The sequence below is a fragment of the Trichoplusia ni genome, chromosome 4 (genome assembly GCF_003590095.1).
Source record: "Trichoplusia ni isolate ovarian cell line Hi5 chromosome 4, tn1, whole genome shotgun sequence".
NCBI lineage: Eukaryota > Metazoa > Arthropoda > Insecta > Lepidoptera > Noctuidae > Trichoplusia > Trichoplusia ni.
Genome location: NC_039481.1, coordinates 18,781,367 through 18,805,805, shown reverse-complemented (window position 1 = coordinate 18,805,805; position 24,439 = coordinate 18,781,367). Strand labels below are relative to the sequence as shown.

General features: G+C 33.8%; 1 protein-coding gene across 1 annotated transcript in view; it reads right to left on the bottom strand.

Moving 5' to 3' along the window:
- Window positions 1-23,187, bottom strand: part of LOC113493445 (calexcitin-2) — a 30,751-nt gene extending 7,564 nt beyond the window's left edge. Inside the window, exons 1-3 of the mRNA XM_026871432.1 lie at window positions 23,169-23,187; window positions 622-687; window positions 494-546 (exon numbers count right to left, since the gene is read on the bottom strand). Of these exons, the coding sequence (XP_026727233.1) occupies window positions 494-546; window positions 622-679 (111 nt within the window). The 5' untranslated portion in view covers window positions 680-687; window positions 23,169-23,187. The remainder of the gene's footprint in view (window positions 1-493; window positions 547-621; window positions 688-23,168) is intronic.
- Window positions 23,188-24,439: the final 1,252 nt, after the last annotated feature.

Sequence of the window (24,439 nt, the reverse complement as noted above, 5' to 3'; positions counted from 1 at the left end):
GGCAATATGGCATTGGCAACATATTTCAATACGACAATGAAAAGAATATGAGTTGGAGGATGATTGCTTGGAATATGAATGTTCTCGTGCGTGTTATGTAAATGTGTTATGACTTATGAGCATAATGTAACTATGAAGAAAAGTCACTTCAAACGGTTATACTTTAGATTTATAAAACTATTTGCTTACTCTATTTTCGATTAGGTTTAGAATAAATGTAGTGGAAATTTGAAGTCTTCAGTTGCAATAAAGGGCAAACATAAGTACACAACAACATTTAAACATAAGTAATGATTGTTGTTCTTGAATATCACGTTACGATAAACGACGAAAGTAGAAATTAAATATGTTTACATAAAAAGCAGTCGCCGCTCCTAAAAATACTTAAAAACAAGTTTAACACAATTTTGTTTAAACATTTTCTTAGCTTCAAAAACCCATATTGTCGACAAACATTAAACTGATTATAAAAGCTTTTAAAGTTAAAACTTACCTCTATAGCGAGTTCAAAGTCTTTTCTCTCTATCGTGCCGCTCTGATTGACATCTGAAAAACGACCAAAGTTTTAACAAGCCTTGTAAAAACGCCTGAAATTTCTTACGATTTTTTTTATTACTTTACCAAAGAAAACGTTGAAGACATAAAGGAGCTTCTTTCGTCGGAACTCGGAGACGGACATGTTTAAATCTGGAACAAAAAAATTGGATTAGCACGTTATGAAGCGAAAAAAAAACAAAATAATTTTGTGTCGCGCCATTTTTTAAGTTTTGTTTTTCTACTTGAATTTTAAGTTAGGAATTCTGTTTTGACGTGTTTTTAACTATATTTTTGTTTGTGTTTGTGTTACATGGCTTTAAATGATCGATTGCCGGTTGGATAACCAATTTTATATTATAAACGTTACCTTAAAATACATACACGTCCCACGTCTTTTCGCAAGATATTATTAACATCAACACCTAAAAGTGCTTGTTTATTAGTTTTTAGCAGAGCAACCTTATTAAAAGCCTTAATATAACAGAAAGAGTAACCAACAAGTTCATTAGTAGTCTCCAGTTGCCATCACATTCATAAAAATGGTCTTCATTGTTTAAAAAGAGCAATATATTCTAAAGGCGGGAAATGAGAAAAACGGCCATGATTGCTCCGGCTTTACGGCATTCAATGCCTTTCAATTGACCATGAAAGACCATTATTTCAGCCAATTGAACGACGTTGCAATCAATTCTGTGACTACATTTACTGTTTCAGGGAGAGCTACTGTTCTCTTTTAGTTGCAATGTTATTTTTTTTTCGATCACAATATCTGGAGTATTATTTCTATGTCAAGAATTTGAGGATGTTCGTCTCTTAAAATATCTTTTTAATGTTATTGTTAGTCGTTGTTTTCCTTTGGTTAAAACTAATCTATAATGATTTTATAATTATTATCTTCTGACGTAAAATGAGATTGCTGCTGTAAGTTTGAAGCTTGCCCCTTTTTTTCAGTCATTAATATAAATAATAATAAATTAATATAAATAAATAAATATAAATGCGGACAACATCACATACATTGATCTGAACCCAAAGTAAGTTGCTAAAGCACTTGTGTTATGGAATTCAGATACAACGAAGGTACCACAAACACCCAGACCCGAGACAATGTAGAAATAAGAATTTTTACATTGACCCGACCGGGGATCGAACCCGGGACCTCAGAGCTAGCGACACCTTGAAACCGGTGCGTACGCCACTCGACCACGGAGGTCGTCGGTCATAAGTAGTACTCATACATATAATCTCTTGCGTGCAATGTTTTTCTTAAATGAATTATGTAATTACAACTCCAAACATTATAATTACAGAACTCGTATTCCTGTAATCTCTTCATCATAATCGTTTTTATAATTATCCCCTATTAATTTAAACACAAATAAAATGAAACTTGTACAATCCCAAAACCAAATAATTTATTCAAACAAACAAAATCATAATTCACCCGGGTTTAATTCGGACTCATTTAAATAAACGATCCGGAATATCCGGGATTTTTTAAAGACGCGATAATCCCGGAGTCCCCCGTCCGGTTATATATCACACATTTGCATACACAATCCATTATCCCGGGATATTTACGTTCGACTCTTATTGTGAAGGTAACTGTAATTATAGAGTTCATTTGTTTAATATTGGAGGCAGGTGTGACAAGTAGAATCTCTCTCTCTCTAGAATATAAATACAAATGTCACTTCGGTATTCTGGTAAAAGTCTGCAAAAGATGAGCGACTGCCAAGTCTGCCAGCAGGGATACGCGCTCGCCGACGTCAGTTTGACTTACGACCCTGCCAACGTTTCAGATCACTATTAAGGTCTCTCTCGGTCTCGGAAATTAGTCAGGCTATCCCGATCATAGCTTTTCCCTCGTATTAATTAAAGGCGATGAAGAATTTATATAACCCTTGTATTATCCTGGCCGTTACAATTATTTACAGTTGACCAACATCACAACGTATGTCCTAACTGCTATATAATTAATCTGAGTGTCTCGTAAAAACCACGGCGAAGGGTTTCATTTGGGTCGAGCTTTGCCTAATCGTTGCCACTGAGCCAACTAACTGTAGGCACGGCTGACTTGCCTCGGAATACTCTCTTAATGAGGACGAGCCAGCTGTTTTTATAGTTCTTAATGACCCGTTTGAAACAGGTCAGCAGTTTAGCAAAAAATGCTCGGGGAAAAAAAAAGTAATTGATTTTTTTTTTGGACAAAATTTTGTCGAAGCAAGCTGCGAAGTTTCGATACTTCTTTTGCCAACTGGTAATCTAAGTGGTATGTAGTCGGTATTTACTGTTATGTATTTTTCTTAATTTGTTTCGATGGTTCCGGTATAATTAAGACTGGAAAATGAAAGAAATGAAGGAAATGTTCCCAAGTGGAAGTGGGCGCAGAAAAAAGTTCCTGGGGTTCAATTTTCATTACTGATTATAACAAGGAAATTGTGAGTTAATTTTCTTGTAAGTGCAAATAAGTAATTCTTGCATGCCATTTTCAAAACTATCCTTCCCTGTTGTCCAAAAAGGAATCAGGGATGTATCCACTACATGATTTACTAATACTTGGCATAGCACCGGAATTAACTCGGGTTAGAATTAAGTGAAGAGCAACCCGCATCAAAATGAGTGACGGGTGAAAAGCCTTCATTTAGATTTACTACTACGCAATAAAATTGTAGAGGAAGGGATGTCCGGTAGTAAACGTTACAAGATTATTTGTAGGACTGGACACTGAACTATGTGTAGCTTTCCTAAATATCTAGGAAATTCTGCAGCTGTGACCTGTCGTGGATTTGAACCCCACAATCTCTAAACCCCCGTCAAGCTTTTGTGTGATCTATGAAAGCTTGAGCTATGAAACATTTGACTTGAATTTTTGTCGCACAGGGACTAAATTCCTAGTTGCGAGAGTCGTTATTTTTCGAAGTTAGTTAAAATTTCTTAAAATTGAAGAAAATATTTTAGATTTTGTCAGATATATCGGGGAGTAACTATAAATAATACGATTAAAATTACAATTCTAAACGTTGTAGCATATTATTTGTAAAAAGTAATTTATCACGAGTTTTTTTCAAAAAGAGCCAAGACCCAAGTTTAGAAGAGAGAGACGTATGGACGAGTGACCTCCAGCAGACTACTCAATTTATCTTATACTATTTAGCGACAAACCCGTTAACATGAATCCATTAAACAAGCCTAGCTATTACCATCTAAAATCCATTTCATTCAAAGTAATTCACGGCTTTAAAGTCATTAATTAAGTGGATATCGCTGCGAAAGGTAAAGGATGCCCTCAGAGGTCCTTTGATAGTGATAGGGTCCATAAATCCCGCTAATGGAGGCCCAGCATTAACCCGGTATCGCCGGGAATATGAGATGAGGGCCAGTAACTAGTTGAAATTATGCCCTTTTTAGGATACTTAAAATTATAGCTCTGAAAATGTAGAGCTTTAAGTGTCTTCATGACCGGGCGGAAGTATGATAATAATAATGGTTCTATTTTGTTAATTATTACTAACTGTAGTACATAGTCGACATTACAAAAGAAAAGATACACGGAAAATTAAATAAAAAGCAGAAAAAGAAAATTTGGAAAATGGGTTTTCCTAAAGTAACTTATTTAGCCAACTAGCCCTCATTATGGGTAATTTAAATTCATAACACACGTTTACTCCAACAACGGTAAAATAAAAATCACCAAGTCAAATGACATAATTATACTGAACTTAATACCCCAATTATTTCGTCTGAAAACTTCGTAACAATGTGTCAAATAAATGAACGACCTCACAATTGCGGTTACCACATGTTTCAAACTGTTCCACAGTAATTTACTTAGCACTGTATGTGGTAATTAGTAATGATTGGTAGAAATGGTAGAAATAATTATAACAGGTGTTGCCTAATACCTAATTATTTTGGTAACACTGTAATTTGTGATGCGAACCACAGGGTTAGTAAATAACAGAAGTTGTTGTTGAGCGAGACTGGTTTTAGGTAAATGACAATTATCTAACTATATGTTGGATAGAGTACTGTGATACTGGGTAGTCAGATATTAAATGTCGGCTCCAGCGTTCTCATAAAAGACATGTAAAAGTGATGAAATATCCTATTTGCGGAATAAATGATTTCATTTCATTTCATTTTATTTCACTAGAGAATACATTTAGGTTATCTCGAACTTGGCTATACATCTATTACTTGACAAAAATATCTCTTCATCATTGACTGGGAGAGAATGCCTCAGCAACATGTTTTTGAAAATAAATTAAAAAAACTACCTTTACATGCTGCATAACTTCAGTCTGTTGAAGAACAGCCTTTCTGTTTTGTTGCTACAGTTACTGTTAATGGTAACGAGATTCAGATTTAACATTACATACATTTGTCATTCTATTACTGTCACTATCTGCAAACCGGAGGTATTTAGTACGTATAACCGGTTGGTTGCCTGGTTTCTCGCAAAAAATAATTAATTCTTGTGTCGCGGGAGTTTCTCTAAAATTCTTTTCAGTAGATTAGCTGGGGTGACCTTAACCACTCGGCTATCTACGCATTCAGATTAAACATACTCATCGGCCTAGCCTTTTCCCAACTATGGTTGGCTTCCAGTCTAACCAGTTTTAACTGAGTACCAGTGTTTTACAAGGAGCGACTGCCTAAACATACTCTAACACCTATAATAAAATTGACAATAGCTAAGTTAGCGAATCGTATAAAATAATATGTAGACTTAGTCATCTCAACCCCCGAAAGCTAATAAGCATTACTTTATGAGGGTTCGTGCGTTTGGTAGTAATTCGTCCCTCGCGTCTGGGCAAGTTGGGACAAGTTAGGACGAGTTGGGACAAAAGTTCGTCAATGAATGCCCCCTGACGTTGTAGGGTTTGTCCCGTGGAGGTCGTAAGCAATAGACGGCAACATATGGGGACTCTAATATAAGATACGTATTGCTACAGATGTTTCTCAGTTTACGTGTTTCCTAAAGGTGGATTGTATAAAAAGCATTTTACGTTGCGAGGTAAAAATATGTATGGACTGTTTTGAGAGTAAGATGAAAGAAAATTTGTCATGTGAGGGAAAATAAATGAAGAAAGTTTAAATTGAACGGTAAATTTAGGAAAAGTCCGCAAGACAATGCAACATTAAGATTACACTCTAAGCTATAGAAACTGTTTTAAAGGTAAACCTAAGAAATCAAAAGGAAAAATTGTGTTGCAAGCTAAAAAAAAACTTTATAATCATTCAGGATCTGGTAAGAACAAGTATTTATATAGAGCCACGCCACAAACTCAAACATTGTATATGTCAGGAGAATCAAGTAGTCAAAGCCTCCCAGGAAACAGCATAAATTGGTTTTATATTGAAGTAGATTAATACATGTTGACACTTTCAAAAAAAAAAACCTAAAAGCACAAAAAACTAAAATAAAATAGATGTTTCATAAACTGAAATCGAATTATCTTTAACACAAAACTACAACGGAACTGGTACCTTTTACGTTTCCAACTATGAAAGCTAATCGCGTGCCAGTAATGATTTGAAATCAGAGCCAGCTATGAAACGCGAACGCATGTCGGGACAGGGCATTTAAAGCATTTGAAATTAGCTGAAATTGTAATGGGATAATTGCAAACATGGCCTGTGTTCCATACACTGACATGGCATGTGTTTAACCGTATTCATGAGCATAGTTTATAGCTCATATATGGACCCCTATTATAAAAGATATTGATCATTTTACTGTGACTCATGTCAGATCTCTATCTCTGTTTTACATTGTTTATTGTTCTCATAAATTTAGCATTCGTACTGAGGCAAAAGGTAAACTAAAAAAGCTACAACTTAAGTCTGGAAGTTTGTCACCGAGAAATATGGCAAGAATTTTAATAGCTAGATTTTATGAATGATGCGGTATTTCTGCGATACTAAAACAACAAACACTTCCGTGTTTCGGAAGGCACGTTAAATTGTGGGTCCCGGCTGTTATTCCTACATCTTTAACAGTCGTTACAGGTAGTCGGAAGCCTGAAAAGTCTGACAACCAGTGTAACCAAGGGGTACCGTGTTTCCCAGGTAACTGGATTGATGAGGTCACATAGAGGCAGTCGCTCTTGTAAACCACTGGCTCTTAGCTGAAGCCGGTTAGACTGGTAGCCGACCCCAAAATAGTTGGGAAAAGGCTAGGCTGATGATAAAACAACAAACACTAAAATAATCTGAATGAAAACTAAACTGCTTGCTGGTGGCAACAAAAAGCAGAGTTAAATCTAGAAGGTTAATATCATCGCTCTCATTCTATTAATCAAAGTTAAGACAGCTTTCTTCGCCTTTCATAATAAGCCTTATTTTTCTGAATCGTGACGTCACAATACATCATGACAGCCAGTACTAACTGTTGCGTAACTTATGACGTAAGATATTTGGTCTAGACTTTTTGAAAAAAATAAAGATATAAATCATAACGAGTTACTGGTCTAGGTTTTGTCGGTAAACAAAATTCTTATTAGTACAAGAATCAGAAAAAAACTAGATAAACACTATTAATCTTCGTTATGGTCGGAAAAACAATGTCAAACAAGTCTTATTTTATTTGCTACAATATTGTGTTATTTTGTGACAGTCTATTGTGTGATACTAGCTGATGCCAGCGATTTCGTCTGCGTAGTAGGTAGGAGGGTAGGTTGTAGATAAATAATTTGCAAGATTATAATATTGCGACTATGAATTGAGATGTAAGTTATCCTAAATCTGGAAAGTACTTTAGGAGTCCATCGCGGAAAAACAACGTGACGTAACAACACGTAATTTATATATATTAAGATTTGAATGTCAAAATACAAAATATAGATGGTTGGATATGTAAGTATGTTTCGTGTAGATAAATGATACATATATGTATGAGCGATAATGCTGACGGATGGCTTCAATTTTCTGAACTGACTTGTAAAAATCACGTCATACGTCAAACTTGAATGTCATTACCATGCTTTTCAAGATTTCTATCGCTTTTCATTCTTATGTGCCGCTTTATCTAGCTCCTCAGTTATCTTTTGTTATACTTAGTAAAGTAGAGGAATATATTCCCGCAATGTATCGCATGTTATTCTTCACTATTGCATCTTTACTTTAAACTTTAGTTTTAGTATAAAAATACTCATTGGTTGAACCTAATAAGAACATGTGCACTCAGCTTCAATATTATAAATTATACAACGGAATGTTATACATAATTAATATATTCAATATAATTATAATATATAATATTATATTCTGGGACAACTCACACACGGTTATCTGATCCCAAGCTAAGCAGAGCTTGTGTTATGGTAACCAGACAACTGATAAACTTACTTATATATTTCTAAATACATACATATTATAGATAAATTACTCCCAGACATGATCAAATACAAATGATCATGCTCATCACACAATATTTGTCCTGGGCGGGGATCGAACCCACGACCTCCGGTATAGCAGTCAGAGTCACTAACCACTAGACCAACAGGCCCGTCAATTGTATAATTAATTATTTATATTGATAGATGCCCTAGAGAAATAGGCTAATGTATGTATGAACGCGGACTGATCGATCGTTATTTCTAATCTAATAAGTCATTTAATTATGTCAACTGCTTTTAATATTGTTGACTGACAGTCTATACGTTTACATAAATTGGGTCACACTTAATTGCAATTCAATATTTTTTGGAACAAAATTTCTATTTTCCATACTGATATTGCAATTTGTTGATCACATTATTTCCATTTTTGATTTCAACACGCTTCCATTACGATGACGTCAAATCATATTTTTCCAATTCAATCTAAGAACTAATATTTTTTAAACTTTTAAAATATATTTTTCTACAGCTTAAAACAAAAATGATCCAGCTTCAAGTATTCTCTAAAGAGCTCTGTACGTCACTTCTAGAGACTATAATCACCGCCCCAAGCATACGTATAACCGAAGGTATAATAATCTCTTTATCTTCGTGTAAATAATTCATGACTCACAAATCCCTTGGCGATGGTGATTTAAATTTACGGTTTCTGTTAATATTAGAGTATTTATGATCAAGAGTTTTCAACTGAAACTAGGTTATTTGTTGCTCTTTTGTCGTTTCCCGTAGAATGGGATTAAAAAGCATAGAAAAACTGAGATTTTATTAAAAATCTTCACATACATATGTGTAGCAGAAACGTATGGTTTTTTTTCCTATTTAAAAATCAATTGAATAAGCTACTGTACTAATATGACTTTGTTTCAAAGATTATTTTTGTAAAAAAACAGTTTGCTAACAAAAATGCATTTAATCATATCTAAAAATATTTGATCATACTTAAGTAGAATATTTTAGTCCCATTTAAAATATTCATTGTGTTAAATACAGATTCCATACTCCAAATCACAAAACTCCTTACAGAATTCATATCGATCCATCTCGTGTATGTATAGGTCTGGTTGTATACCTTCACATGCGATGCCACAGCTGTGCCAAAAGGCCTCCACTCCGCATCACTACGAGTGCTACATACTCGTACATCAGAGAACGTCATTACGTACACTATTCACTTTATTGTATTACCAAATCGATTTGAATGTACCCGAAATAATATCAAGGCAAAAACGGTTTTATTTATTTGAAGTTTAGATTGCCATCAGGATGCCGTTTAAGGAAAAATGGACTGTCAGATAAAATAACCCTTAATTTGATCTTTGATAAAGCTTTGATTTGATTGATTTTTAAAATCCATAAAACTGCATATTTCTGTCAAACTTGAAGGTACGGTAAGTGCCGCAAAATCTCTACTTTTGCTGTTAGAAGATGTGCCCTAAAATGATGTTATAAAAACTCATGATATTGGCTTCGAATCAAAGTAATTGACCCACAACAAAGCAAATGCCTTATCTCATAGATAAAAACGACTGTCTTACTGACCCACATATTCTTTAGAGTCCGCAAATGGAACTGTCCAGTCAATCTCCTATATCTATGACCACAGACAACCGATAACCTATCTTTGGTCAAATTGTCCATGGTCTGTTAAAATAGTTAAATTGGGTCACTCCGAGCTAAAGCGACTGGAAATAAATCTCCGCTTTTGTTTCTGATTCAAGGCAACGTTTGAAAATATTAATGAAGACCCGAGTGTTTGGCGTAAATAGAATTAACCAGTTAAGGCTTGATGTGTTCCCGTTCATTTAAGTGGATTACTGGATACGGAATTGGGAATCAGTAGGTGGGTACCAGTTTGGGAAAGAGAACTGAAAATTCATCCAGGCACTCTGAATGAGATGCCTAAATAAATTTTACGAACATATTTTTTTTAAAGAAACATATTAATACATACTTCTTAAAGGCTTTTAATTTTGGGGCTTCAAAAACATAAAAATCGTATTCACAAGACTGAGAATAAGCATTTTTGATTTCACAAATGAATAATGAATTGAATAAAAACCGCGACATATCGCGCATGTGAACAAAAAGACACGTTATTTGCAAAATTTCAAAATAATATAATTTATTTTGCTTCCAAACCATGAATAGAGTAGAATTTGACGAGGAGAAAAAAAATGTTTGATGAATTTTCGTCCTCAAAGAAGCTAACCAAAAACCTCCGCCAATGCCTTCACTTAACCTCAAACAAAATCACAACCCTAATAAAATAATTCAACCCTTTACCGCGTCAAGCGCCCGATATTTTAAACAAACATAACAAAGCGTGTATAAATTCCGACTTTTGCATTTGCGATACGAAACTCGACGCTATCAAATATTTACATAAGAAATTACACGTCCTTCGAAATACGTGAAAATTTCGCGGCGAGGGTAGGGTTACCGGAATGGGTTTGTGGTTTTGAATTTAAATAGGTTTTAGTCCAGGAAGATAGAAGGATGGAGAGAACAGACATTGTTAGAGTAGTAGAGAAATGAGGATCTAGAATAGTCAAGATAATGTTAGATCGCAAAAACATAGTGATGAATAGAAAGTTCCAATTTATGGGAAACCGATTGGATCCCCACATAAGACAAGTATTTATGTGGTTCACGAACGCTTGTTCTAAGTCTGGGTGTCTCTGCGTATGTGACTTGAATGTATGTGAAACTTCCGCGACACAAGATACATTTAAAAATGGCAATATTTTTTGTTTTTGGTAAGTGTCTTGACGGGTACAAAGCTATCCTATCAGCGTTAGAGTGAAAAACAAAATATAACTTGTCTCTGGCATGTCATCGCCAAATTTATTTTCAACTAGTCGCTCTTTTCTTCTGTCAAAAATGTAAAAAATTAAAACAATGCCCGATTCACAAACAAAAACAAAAGAATATCTTGGGGTTAGTAAAATTTATATAATTTTGGTTAGTAAAGTGGATCCTTATCTCTTAATGTCGCCTTACTCGCGAATTATGCCACTTCCTACCTCTCTTCTATACTTAGTAGTGACAATAGCGGATGGACGCCATGTTGACTTAATATCTAGAATCACAGCAGACCGGGGAAAGCTCGTTAGGATAATTAAGCTGTCCGCAGTACCATTCCTCATGCAAGTATGATTGTTACGGTTTGATGGATTTAAAATTACAATTTATACTAGTTACAAACTATTCTGAACAATAGCAACTGTCAAGGCAAAAAGTAAATTGCTGGCAATTTATCGGTCACTTATGATTCTGACAAAGACGACGGACTACCAGACGGCGACGACTCCGAAATAAGACTCCACATTTACTCTTTGGATATGGAACATTTCAATAAAATTTTAAAGTGATAATTCTGATGACTTTTACTATTATTTTTTATTACGGCGAGAATGTCGCATAGATTCGCAAAAGCCCTCCTCTTATCTCCCATGAGCTGCGAGTGATCCCGGTCATCCCGACACTTCCAATTATCTATTAACAGATTTTTACAGATTTATACTCGTACCTATAAAATATAATAGTTACGATTGAACATCACAAGAGGCAGGTTCCATTAGACCTCTAAGTATATGAACACACAACATCCATCATTTTCCAATCCACACTTGCATGCTACAACAGTAATTGCGATGCCGTATCAAGGGAGGTGATTGATATCGATCCATCCATATTGCAGCTTGTCTATTAGGCGTTAGGCATTTAATACCAAGAATTGCCTATTCCTCGAACAATCATGAGAGAATGTGCCAAAATAGGAGGATGGTCAAAATGTGCTCATTAAGCACACTAAAAATCTCGGACAAGAGCGAGTTATAATAGGCTAATGGAACTAAAATGGCAAAAATGACAAAAATATTTTAACAGTCTAGCGTAGCAACTAGACATTCATAAAATTCTAAATCTACAAAATCTTTAAACAAGAATGCGGCCTCTGTGGAGGGGAAACAGCACTATACATTTGTATAGCTCTATCTTGCTTCAACAACGGCAAGAACCCCGCTTTATTTTTCCGTGGTAAGCGAGTCCTGGACTCAAATGTATCCGAACTCTCTTTGGAATGTAATGAAATACTTTAAATTTTCAAATTAATCCTTCGAAGGGAATTCGTTATTAGGTGGTGAGTTATTTTGCATAAAATTACTTAAGATAATTAATTTTAGAAAGATTGGATTATTACGAATAATGCTCAAGATTTTCATTATACCAAACTTGAATTCATCTAAGTGCAGAGTAAAGAGCTTTTTCGTGTTGTACTAAATTGAAAAAAAGGTGGTTTTTCACAATACCTACACCGGTAACTGCGTGGCAATGCGGAATTAAGTGTGATGTGTTTTGATGCATTGTTTTTTAAAATCAAAAGTTCATCCAACGTTTTAATATGAATACTGGGCAAAGAAAGAAGTTGGAGAAACTTGGGTAGGCGTATATCCACTGTGGACCGTGATAGATTTGAGAGATTGTATTGATTGATTGAATAATGAATTGACATAATACTACATATTTTGCCTAGATTATAAACTATTGCTTAGCGAATCATCCCCTTTCCACTACCGAAATGCGCGGCCTTTTGATACTGCCTAGCCTCGTTTAATTATTAAACTCACATGATAAATATTTGAACAACATTCAGTTACATAAACTGGAATACCACAAGCGCTTTGATCGCAAGCGGTGTTCAAAATAAACGACCCTTTACAAGGTTTATAATAGGAGGGCAAGTTAAAAAATTCAATGCTGTCTATTTCAGGAAAGTCATGAAAAAAGGGTTTGTTTTTTGTGCTTAGAATTGTTTTTTTGGAGGGAAAATGTTGCTCAAGTACATAGGAACATACAAAATGTTTTGCTTTAGGTATTAAGTTTAGTCGTAAATTGTAAATTATATCAAACGTGTGTGGTCTTCCGTTTTTGCATTTATTAGTATGTCAAAAATTTAACGGACGTCGGTAAAGTTGTAATGCTTTTGCGTTAATAGTAAGGTACATAGGTAACAATTTTTTACTATTTTCCCGATAATAAATCACATTTTTAAAACGACAGTGGTAAATTGCTTTTTGTACTAGTTTGGCATTTGACTAGCATATTTGTGTTATTTGAAAGAAATAACACGAATAAATATGCTAAAATACATGAAATACCTCATGATATGCCAAAAATGCAACTGTTCACCAACGACGATTAATGAGATATACAGACGGATAAACAGACGGACCGCAGAGCCAGAAACACTCAACTATTCGAAAGCCTTAACTAAATCAACGCCTTCACCCGTTTTCATCTAGTTTTTACAAGACATCCTTTCCCACATGAAAAGACCTAGAAAACTTTAACTGGATAAAGTTTTTCACATCTAAATCAAAAGGAAAGAATGAAACGAGGTCTGAATACGAACATTCGAAAATGGCCGAAGTTAGGCACCTGAGGACTTAGCAGTTTCCGACGCGTTGTATTGAATAGAATAAAGATTTCTTCGTAGAAAGATTCAATTGGAGATGGTTTTATGTTATCTGTCCAGATTGCTAATGTAATAGAAGATAGATGTTGGCTATTTATGTTCTGCCAGATAGATTTATAAATCTGATTTTTTCTCGAACTTTTAAATATATGTAAATGAGGATTCTCTCACTAATAATTAGATTTTGTTGAGGTAGTTTAGTCGAAGTATATTTTTGTTACTTCGAAAACCATATTGTGTTTTTAATGGCATTTTAAAAGAATGAAAAAGAAATACAACATTTTTTAGCTGTTCTTATGTGGGAATACCAACTCCCTTTACCCTAGAGGAGGCCTTTTTTAGCTGTTTTTATGTGGTAATACTAACTTCCTTTACCCTAGAGAAGGCAAATAAGTGTGCCGACTACTTCTACGTTAACTTTAATCGAATATGATCTTCACCTGACCCTAAACTAAATTATATGTATACTAAAAATTAACTCTTTACTTATTTTACTCTTTAAAAGTTACTTTCAAGAATATTAGAACCTTCACAATACTATTTCAAAACAATTCTACCAGCGTCTATAAAAAACTAAGAAGTTCCACAAATACAGTTCCCAACACACTTTCGCAGTAAATGTGGGTTTAACTTCAAACGTTACGTCGTCTCTCTATTACTGCGATGTGATGTAGGCCTTCGAAGGCTTCGTAATAAAAATGGCGATTTCGCTCAAAGCACCTAAATATTTATGATATTTGAACGAATTCTGATGTGGAAAAATATCATATGAAAGTGTATGTGAGTACTTTATGATAATTCGTTTAGGAGGTTTAGATAAAGGTTTTTGGTATGTTAAATAAGTTTAACCATTTCCTTGTATTATAATAAATCAATAACTTTGCTAGTGATTCAATGTTCTGTCTATTGGCAGAAGTACTAGGCATGAATTAATTAGAGCTGAAAATATTTCGAATTAGAAAAGTGTGGATTTAAACTGCAGCTATATTATAGCTCATATTCATACTTCCTGTAGCAGTCTATGACAATGAAAAGAAATAATAACAAAACAATCAAAATTGAGGAAAGAAACAGGATTTTTTTTACTGTTTTTACGAAAACCTCAGCGTTGCCAGCATGATTTGCATAGTTCAGTTTAGTTTTATATAGTAAAAGCGAAAACCATAAGAATGATTTCCGCTGGCTGACACAAAGTATTTTCTACCTCGGATATTCATGAAACAAACAACCGCAGCACAAGGAAATACATTCGACATAAAGGAAATTCTAACAAAGAAAATAATAGTGGTTATTGCATAAAATATTCTCATAATGACGTCATTAGTTAACGACAAAGGAAAGTATTACAAAGACCCACAAATCGTATTAAAGCATAATAATGTTACCTACATAATAAAACAGTAGTTTTTTTCAGTTATCAATAATTTTCAAACTAGATCCCGGTAAAGGATTGTGTGATGTCACGATAAAGTTGAAGCAAGCAACAGACCGTCAAAATGTGATGATAAAATACGAAAAAAGTTGGTATTTTCACAATCATCAATTGTTTTCTCAGAATTCGATGTCAGCCTTATAATGACGTTAAAAGTCCTCAAAAATCGGGATCAATACTTTACCATACAATTTTCAATTCCTATCAAAATTAATAAAGACTCATACAAATTTAAAAAAAGATCATCATAATAATGAAACTGGTAGTAAAGTCAATTCGTACGGTTACCCAAAAAGGACATGAAAACAGGTACTTAGCTGACAGCAATAAACTAGGCGGAGACATAAAGGATTTATAACCGGCATACTTCAGCAACTAGACCGAAATTCACTAGGATTGCTCGTAAATTATAGTACTGCCCAGTCTATTAGAGCGTTAACAAATTACGATGCGAAGGTACTGAACTTCATTCAATAAAACTTAAGAGAAATGATCGTAGTTTTGTGGGCTTTTATGTTGAAAGGTTTATTGTTATTCTTAGGTATAGTCAAAAGGATAGAAAACAGGCTGACAGACCCTCAGTAACGGGGCCCTGTTTTAACCTTATACTATGTCATCATCATCGGCATAGTCTTTTAGCAAATATGTCGGGGTTGGCTTTTAGTCTAACTGGATTCAGCTAGGTTCCAGTATTTTACAAGGAGCGACTGCCTATTTAACCTCCTCAACCCAGTAACCTGGGCAACACGATAAACTTTGGCTGGTTGTCAGACTTTCAAGCTTCTTACTACCTGTAACGTCTGTCAAAGATGTATGAGTAATTGCCAGGGCCCACAATTTAAATAAAAAGGAGTAGGGAAGGGTTAGCCCATTTAGGGACATTTCAAATCAATAAATACATACACGTTATACGACATAATCATTACGTCACACTCACACATCTTTTATTTTAATCGCATTGATTAAACTATTGGAGTGGAATAAACGCGGGAACAATAGTGGGGTTAAGTCAGTACAATATAAATTTCAGTAACACCAACATTTGGTAACATAATTTTGATAAGGAAATTTGGGGAAACAATCTCTTACATTACATCGAGAAGTAATAAGCTTGCGTGTTCAAGCATCACAAATGTAAGAAAATTAACTAGCTATTTCAGTCTGAAAAGAAAATACTTTCGATATCTCCCGTAAAAGTAGGAAGGTACACTGGGAACTACGATATTATTCGTCAACAGAAAATAGATAATGTGACCGAAAGAGTTTAATGTAAGGTGTTAAAGAACACCTTATTATTTGTTAAGACCGCCTCTTGTACCTTTTCTAACTCAGTATGAGAAGTATTTCCAAGGCTGCGTAATTCTAGTCAAGAGAGATGACATGTATAAATTTTATACCAAAAAATACCTGGTAAGTTACAGAAATTGCTATCCACACGATTGCCTAAAGGAGTAGGTGAAAGTTATTTGACATAAATCCTAATTTTACAGCTAACGACATTAAAAGCCATTTATAAGGGGAGGTGCTTAGAAGATTCTTATTGGCGTTTTGGGGATAGATACTAAGCTTGATAAACGACAATAGGGTTGTAGCTGACTTAGGACTTTATAAAGGACATGAGGCTTTCCCCAAGTATCTGCCTTTCAAGTCAAAGAAAAAAATGTATCTTTCCAGTACTAACATGGATTAACCTGCCCCGACTTTGTTAAAGAAGTTTTTATTCCAAGAAATTTTTCTCATAATCATTTGTACAATTTAGCAGCTTGTCGTGTTGCAATAAGAGCAAAATTCCCATGTTTAATTTCGATTCACACAATCAACAAAATCCTTGATGTCCCAAAACAACAATGTATTTAATTTTGTTACAAGCAGAACACAAAACAGTCGTATTTATACACGTTTCAACAAGTAACCGAAATAAATAACTTTGAAGACTGCTAGAATATTTAGTGGATTTTCGTAAATCTTGGGCACTTCAAACAAGGGACCAATTTGAAATGTAAATTAGTCCAACTGATTATGTAACAACATTGACTAAATCTCAAAGCTTCAACCGTTGGGTTTGGTTGATTTATTAAACAATTTTGGAGTTAAATCCCTTGATAGGTATGGTTATGCCTGGTTTAATGTTGAATAGTTCAAGAATCAATTGAGTAGTGGAGTTTTTGAAGTCGTAGGAAGGCCTTTGGTAGTTCTGTTAATTAGTTTTGATTGAATTAGGAAATCTGTAATTTGTTTAGTATATGTATATTTTTATTTGACAACATTTGCAGCATCAAATATAATAAAGCTTACAAACTTAACTGCTGTAATAAATTGCGAAGGTTTTCCCACAAAAGTGAACGGACAGACCTAATCGTTTGTTAAGAGATCCTTAAAGCAGGAAATAAAGACTTCGGTCTCAAGTTTATTTCTCCTTGTTTCCTGGACGCATGGATATTGTATCTTGTCTCTTGAATTTTGAAGATTAATGCGAATAAAAGAGGGTTGAAGAGGAGGATTCTGTATGTAATTTATTCTCAAAATCAAAAGTTTTTATTTCAAATAGGCCGTTTCTCAGGCACTTTTAAAACGTTACATTACTGACTCTAGTTGCACGGTTCCAAAGTGTCATTTTTATGGAGAAGAACCGACAAGAAACTAAATAAGTTGCTCTTTTCTTAATTAAAACAAGGGAAGATTTTAAAGCCTTCAAGAGTGGTAAGGATTTAATATACATACGTAAACGCGAAATACGAAATAATCCGCACTTCTTCAGTCTTCAATGAAACACGCAGTGCATAATGTGCACATATAAGCGAAATACAAAATCATCAGCACTTCGGCAATCTTCAATCAAACACACACGCAGTGTAGGTTTGATAATTAATACATTACGTCCAAAAGTGTCATAGAAAATCAAGCTGTTCATCAAACCCGCTCATAAATACTTCAACAATTCATTCATAGTCAGTGACGCGGAAACCATTGACATAAAAATATCCAATTAATTATTCAGCCTGCACGTCACAATGATAAATACGCCACCACACCACTTCGTCGATTGGTCTCTCCATTAATAATGGCCGTACATTTTGGGTGTCAACGCGAGTCGAACCGGCACAATAGTCCTTGTCGTCCATGATCGAATGACTGGTGACAATTTTTCATTTTGCAATAGCCACGCATTTCCCCCCTTTGTCAGTCCCGCGATAACTCAGCCGACAAAGCCTAACTTTTTAATTTTGCGAATAGTTAATTCGTGATGTAACGTCGTTTCGGATTTTTTGTCGGTGTTTTGTCTGCATTTTCGGGAAAGGGAAATAGTAGTTTGTTGTCCGCCGGTGCTATTTTTGAACGGTATAAAAACGAATGGTGAGATAAATATCACAGTCAGATGGCGAGAACGCCGCATTTTTTGCATGTCCCGAACATTACATAAATTTCGTGTACGGTAAAAAGGTTAAATATTCTGTTTTAAAAGTTGAGAGGGACAAGGATTATAAAAAATGTGAAATTTAAGTATCGTCCAAAATGGAAGACGAAAATAATACAATACAAAGTAATGCGATTAAGAACAACAACAAGTGCCAAATAAGAATAGGCTGAGAGACGTGTCTGTCACAATAACGTCCAAGCAGTTAGAAGACATTTATATATTTCAATTTTAATTAGAACCAACTGTCTAACTGACAAACATTGTCAAAATGGCATTAAAACTAAGTTAAATTAAAAGTAATAAATACCAATTAGAGAAAATACGAGTTTTCTTTTTCTGATCCGTTGACAGTCGATTTTTATCGCGGCAGTAAAAATGTACAAAGTGATTTCGAAGTGTCGCTTTTGTTAATTTGAAGCAATTTCCCTTGTCAGTGACCTGTATTTATCTATCTCTTGAACTTTTGGAGCTTAATGGTTCTGCCATTATGAAAAATTAGGTAGGAATAGCTAAATTTAATCGTGTTATAAAAAAGATATTTTTTTATGTAGGATTACGTTTTATATTTTATCCTCTGCTGTTAGTCTAAATAATAATTTGAAATTTTCATTTTCATTGAAAATAAACGAGTTAAAATGAGAATGTAATGGATATTGTTACAAAGATTTCGTTTGATATCGAATTTAAAGATATATGGTGTAACCAAAAAAAATATGTTTTACTTAATGAAAATAGATATTTTGGACTAAGCATTTATAATTACAAAGGATTTTTAAACAATGAATATTGTTTTAATAAGTAAAGGATAGGAATCAGCCTGCGGCGTATATTGTTAACAAGATTATTATTTTAATATTATATCATAACAGAGGCTAATTAGTAGAAACTAATTATGAGAAAATGTTTTTTCTCGACGTCTCATCCATTATTGTTTTTGACAAGAAAAAAAATTAAACAGAAGAATTCATAATTTTTTTATTATTAAATTGTGTCATGGTTTACTCACGCGTGTTTATTGGGGTAGCCCGTCTAGTTTCGGACCCAACCGTGAGTAAAGGCGACTAGTTGGGCTACAGCGATTAAATAGGCGTGAGTAAAGCGTGTCAAAAATAAGAAACCTTATTTTAAAAAGGTTTATCTGTGTATCGTGACGTAACCAACACTTCGTCGCTTATCCAAGTGTTGATCCTCAAACGTCTTTGGGGTATAATGCAACAGTTACCGGTCACAATAAATCAGTGTTGCCTCGGAGGTTCAGAGGTTAAACTTACGCAATAAATTGTTGTAGATAGCATAAAGTTTTGTCAGTGACACTGTTGTGGCATTTGCAGTTAAGTTTAGAGAGGCAGAACTACACCTTGAAACATAAAATTAATAATTGGATTTCAAAAAAGGTGTATTTAGTTCTTTTTCTTACTTCTTCCAGTTCTGAAGAAGTGTCTTTGTTTTCTTGTTTTTTATTGCCAAAAATCCATAGTATAATTAAGGTTAGTCTCTCACTGTACAGAAAATTAATTTAATAAAACTAACCCTATTCTATCCAGGCTTTTACTGTAAAAACGATTTTAAACGAAGGAATTATAAAAACGTCTACTCCCGTGTATAATGACTATTGAAAACTAAAATTCAAGTCGAAAAGCAAGTGGTGCTACATCCCAAGAGAATTACATATTTCTAAGAAATAGAAATGTCAAAAGTAAAATGAAACTCCATGTATCCAGATCAAGAATTTTACCTTTTCATCTTCCCAGATTTAAACCGAAATAGAAAATAGGATACCTTTCTTTGTGTCCAATCCCATATTTGATCTGGGATTGTTCAAATATCTGATTTGGCATTTTATTATTCAAATCCCAAAAGGTGTATCGGAGACCAATATTTCAAAGATTCGTAAGCTTAGTGTACAATCAAGAGAGAGAGGATCAAAAGGTATGCTATCTAATCCTATATTCAACCTCCTTTACGATTTTACTTCTTACAGATTTTATGGTGACGTCCAAATCCCCTTACTGAAACTCATATGTATGTAAAATATGTTCACACGAATATCCTTTCAAGCTTTTACGTTTTGAATATTCTAACTTTAATTAAAACTATGTGACAAGATTGTTTCAATTTCGCAGAATGATTATTTTGAGCATTCTACTAAGCGCGGACACAATATTCTGGTCGTCACAGCTTAGAGTAACATAACTGGAGTTATATAATATAGAAATCTTTTGTTTTAATTTTGATGCAATGGACACAGCAAAAAAAAGCTTTCTCCAAAATTATCATTATTATAAAAACATATTTGAAATTTATATGTCACTTACATTTCACAATTTAGTTTCTATATTTGTGGGAAAAAATGAGGTCAGAGTAGTGAGCAGAATAAAGCACTACATTTAAATAATAAACACTTAAATACAATTGAAAATTCTCCAATAGGTACTATATTCCATCTATAATATCACTAACACTTTTGGTTTCAGATATCAAAACGGCGAGTGTGACACAAGCCTACGTGTCAAATTATCCAACCTGCACGGCGTGTTTGTGAAACAACTATTCCCGCCCAAACATTGTCACGTACGTTATATTTCGTACATTGCCAAGCCTAATAACCCTTGAAATTGAGACTTTGGAAATATGAGCTTAGAACTAAAATAGAGCTCTCTCTAGAGTCGAGAGAAATACAATTGTCTGTAACTTACTTAGCTAACTTTTTTGTTTTAATTGTAGTATGAAACCATCGCAATGTTTTACTAAGATTTAATAATAATTCACAAAGGTTTATTAATGACTAGCTGTTGCCCGCGACTTCGTCCCCGTGGGTAGAAAATATAAGTTATGATTTATACCCGCCCACTTTTTTTTCACATTTTCCATTGTACTTCGCTCCTATTAGTCGCAGCGTGATGGTTTTTAGCCTAAAGCCTTCCTCGATGAATGGTCTATTCAACACAAAAAGAATTTTTCAATTTAGTCCAGTAGTACCTGAGATTAGCGCGTTCAAACAAACAAACAAACTCTTCACCTTTATATATTAGTATATAGATTCTGGATTCCAGGATCAGAAAATTATTCATCACGGAATAGCTACTAGCTTCTTTACTACTTAAAAAATAATCTGTTTCACGTAAATGAATAATAGCTGGAATGATAAAGACTCTTCCACAAACAATTAAAGTCTGGCAAGAATTCAACAACCGACAGTTTTCCTTACTTCAAAATACATAAAATGATAATCGTCCGACAAAATGTTGGTAATTATATTTTCCTGCATTTATCTCAGATGATATACTCCCTGGCTCAGTTCCAACGCTTTAAATATGGGTGTTGTGGCTTCTTATCCCTATCATCTCTCTCAAATTGCAAGACGTAGAATATAGTACTTTGCTAGTATTTGCATAAGCAAAGGGGTACAGATAACAACAGAATTATAAATTCAAAATGCTTAAAACCTTGGTTGTTCATTCTGCCGGGTGTGTTTTGTTTTTGCTGATACGCTCTTCTTGAAAAAGAATTATTCAGTAAAAAGTAAATGGTCAAGTGGTAATCGAATTTTTTCAAGTACTTCTGTTGTTGAGAGGTTTGTTATTCATTATTGATTTTAAAGAATAGATCGTCTGGTCTATTCTCTACAAGAGATCTTTGGGAAATGATTTTTAATTTTCAATTATACTTCTAGGCGTTTCGAGATCGTTCATCTTTTATTTTTAGAAAAAAATCTTATTCTTCACGGCTCTTATCTCATAATAGCAAAATAAATTGGCTTATTACGTATAAGATTAGTCTTAGCAAATCAATTTTTGCCCTCTTTTTTCTTTTTTCATTCTTCAGTAAATTGCTTATAATTTTAGAGTATGATTTTAATTCAAATAATGACAAAAGTGGGCATAAATGGGCAAATATATAAAAAAATCAAGGAAACTAGTTGCACGTCTCATCAAGTACTTTGATTTCCATAAACTCTAACTAGTTTGAGTTGTTAATGAAGATTAAAGATATTATATACATTTACTTTAAAAACCTTCGGTCGAGGTTTTAGAATTAATAAAGTAAGACTATTTAACGAGAATTTCATTTAAGTTAATGAATTTTTAAACAACCTCGAAACCATTAGTTAAACTAACCAAAATTAGTTTGCTTTGAACATAGAAATTTCTCATAACTGTATTTAAGAAATTTAGTCTCTGAAAGTCATTTTCTTTCTTTACCTTTATGATGGTATTTACTTTAGTACACAATCATACATTAATATTTAAATTACCTTGAAATGTATTGTTTTTTATGATTATCTTGTTTTCTAGCTAACCAGATTTTATTAAAATTTTGAATGATTTAGTAGAAACTTATCAACTATATGTTTTGTAAAAAATTTTTAAGTCAAAGTAAACCTTCTTTTTTCAGAACAAAAGCTTCCGCATTTCTCATCGGAAAAGGTTTTAATTTCCCAAAAGGCAAGACAGGAAAAATGATCTCGTATTAAAGTTTGAAACTAGGTTATGTCTATGCCAAGAGTCAACTTTCAAATTTTCATAATCTTGCTTATTCATTGTCGACACTTACAAAACCCTTCGTCCATATGACAATTGTAGAGCTCAAGTAAAATGTTTTATATAATATGTATTTTTTTAATTTTCTTTATAGGACATGTAAATAATTACATTCTTCAAACTTAAAGAAAGTCCATTAGGACCCAAACCAAGACGATTAGGCTTTATCGACCAAGATGCTAAGGTTATAATCTGAATTTGATCGGATCATCGACAAACGTTTCAAATTATCGGTCATTTTGTAGAATCGTGTTAATAAAGGTTGAAATCAATTCAAACGGTCATACCTAATCTAGAAAATCTCAAATTTAGAATTAAGACATTTAAAACTAAACAATTTGCTACAAGTTGCACTTACCAGTGAGATCTGCGACTCTTCAAAGTGATATCTGCAAGCAAACGAGGGAGTTAATTGGAGGGCATACAAATTGAACTGAAATGTATTTAATTGGGGCCATGCTATCGTTAAATTATCATAAAATCCTTTAAAGTCCATAAAACGTAATAACCGTAATAGGCGATGTCGAAATCGATAATGAAGTAATAATGATAAGTAAACTAATTAATGGAATTGAAAGGATGTTTGGACGAGAGACAATTAAAGTTGATAAGGATGTCAGTATAGTCGATTTTAGTCGATAACGTTGTATGCTTGTACTAGAGAAGACAGCAACAAGAACTAATGAATTAGGTCGCATCTAAATGTATTATTATTATCTAATTTTTATTGAAATAATTTCAGAGTAAAATTATTTCAATAAAAACGATGTAGCGCATTACACGTAGTTTTTCGTCTACTGCTGCAACTGCCATTTTTCCTGATGGGAAATCATCAAATAATTCCTTCCGCTTTGGGTTGGGTGGAAGGGAGTGTCCGACCTTTTCTGACAAAAACCCACATTGGTTTAGAACATGGGTTCTATTTTTTGCCCTCCGTGAACCAGGATCGCGGTATCCCTTTAGGACCATCCTGCTGGGATTGCAATTATCTTTAGTTATTTTATTTCTTTCATTTTTATTGGCTGGTACACCCCTTGATTCCTTCTGCCTACATCATAAGAATAGAATAAAATAAGAACAAATTATTGTTTTGAAAATTAAAATTTTCATTACATTTATTGACAATGGCCCCCAAACTAAGCTGGAAGCTTGATCTTGGGGGCCTGAGTGGTGGAAGTTCTTATAACATTATTCTTAGTTGGTAAAGTAAGATTAGTAACAATAATCTGTATAAACTAGTTCGATGGTAATCATCAGAATAATGTAGTCGTGTTTTATTTTTCTCTACCATGCCATTAACAGCGAAAAGGAAAAGTAGCAGAAATTATTTTGGATACAATTACAGTATAATTATATTAATATGTATCTCTTTGTCTGCTTTGAACAGACCAGCGTTATTTCTGCAGTACTCATTATTATAATAATCCCAGCCGTAATTCCGCGGTCATTAAAAAAGCGTTTGTCAGTCTTTGCATAGTCGACGGATTATGAATCCTTTATCTAGCTTCCACTTCGCTGGGTACTGCAGGAGTTTTATATTATTTTTTTAAGCCTTGTGAAAAGAATTATCCGAATTTATCACGGTAGAAAACTATTCAAAACTTCAAACTTTTCTCCCTAAATTGTGGT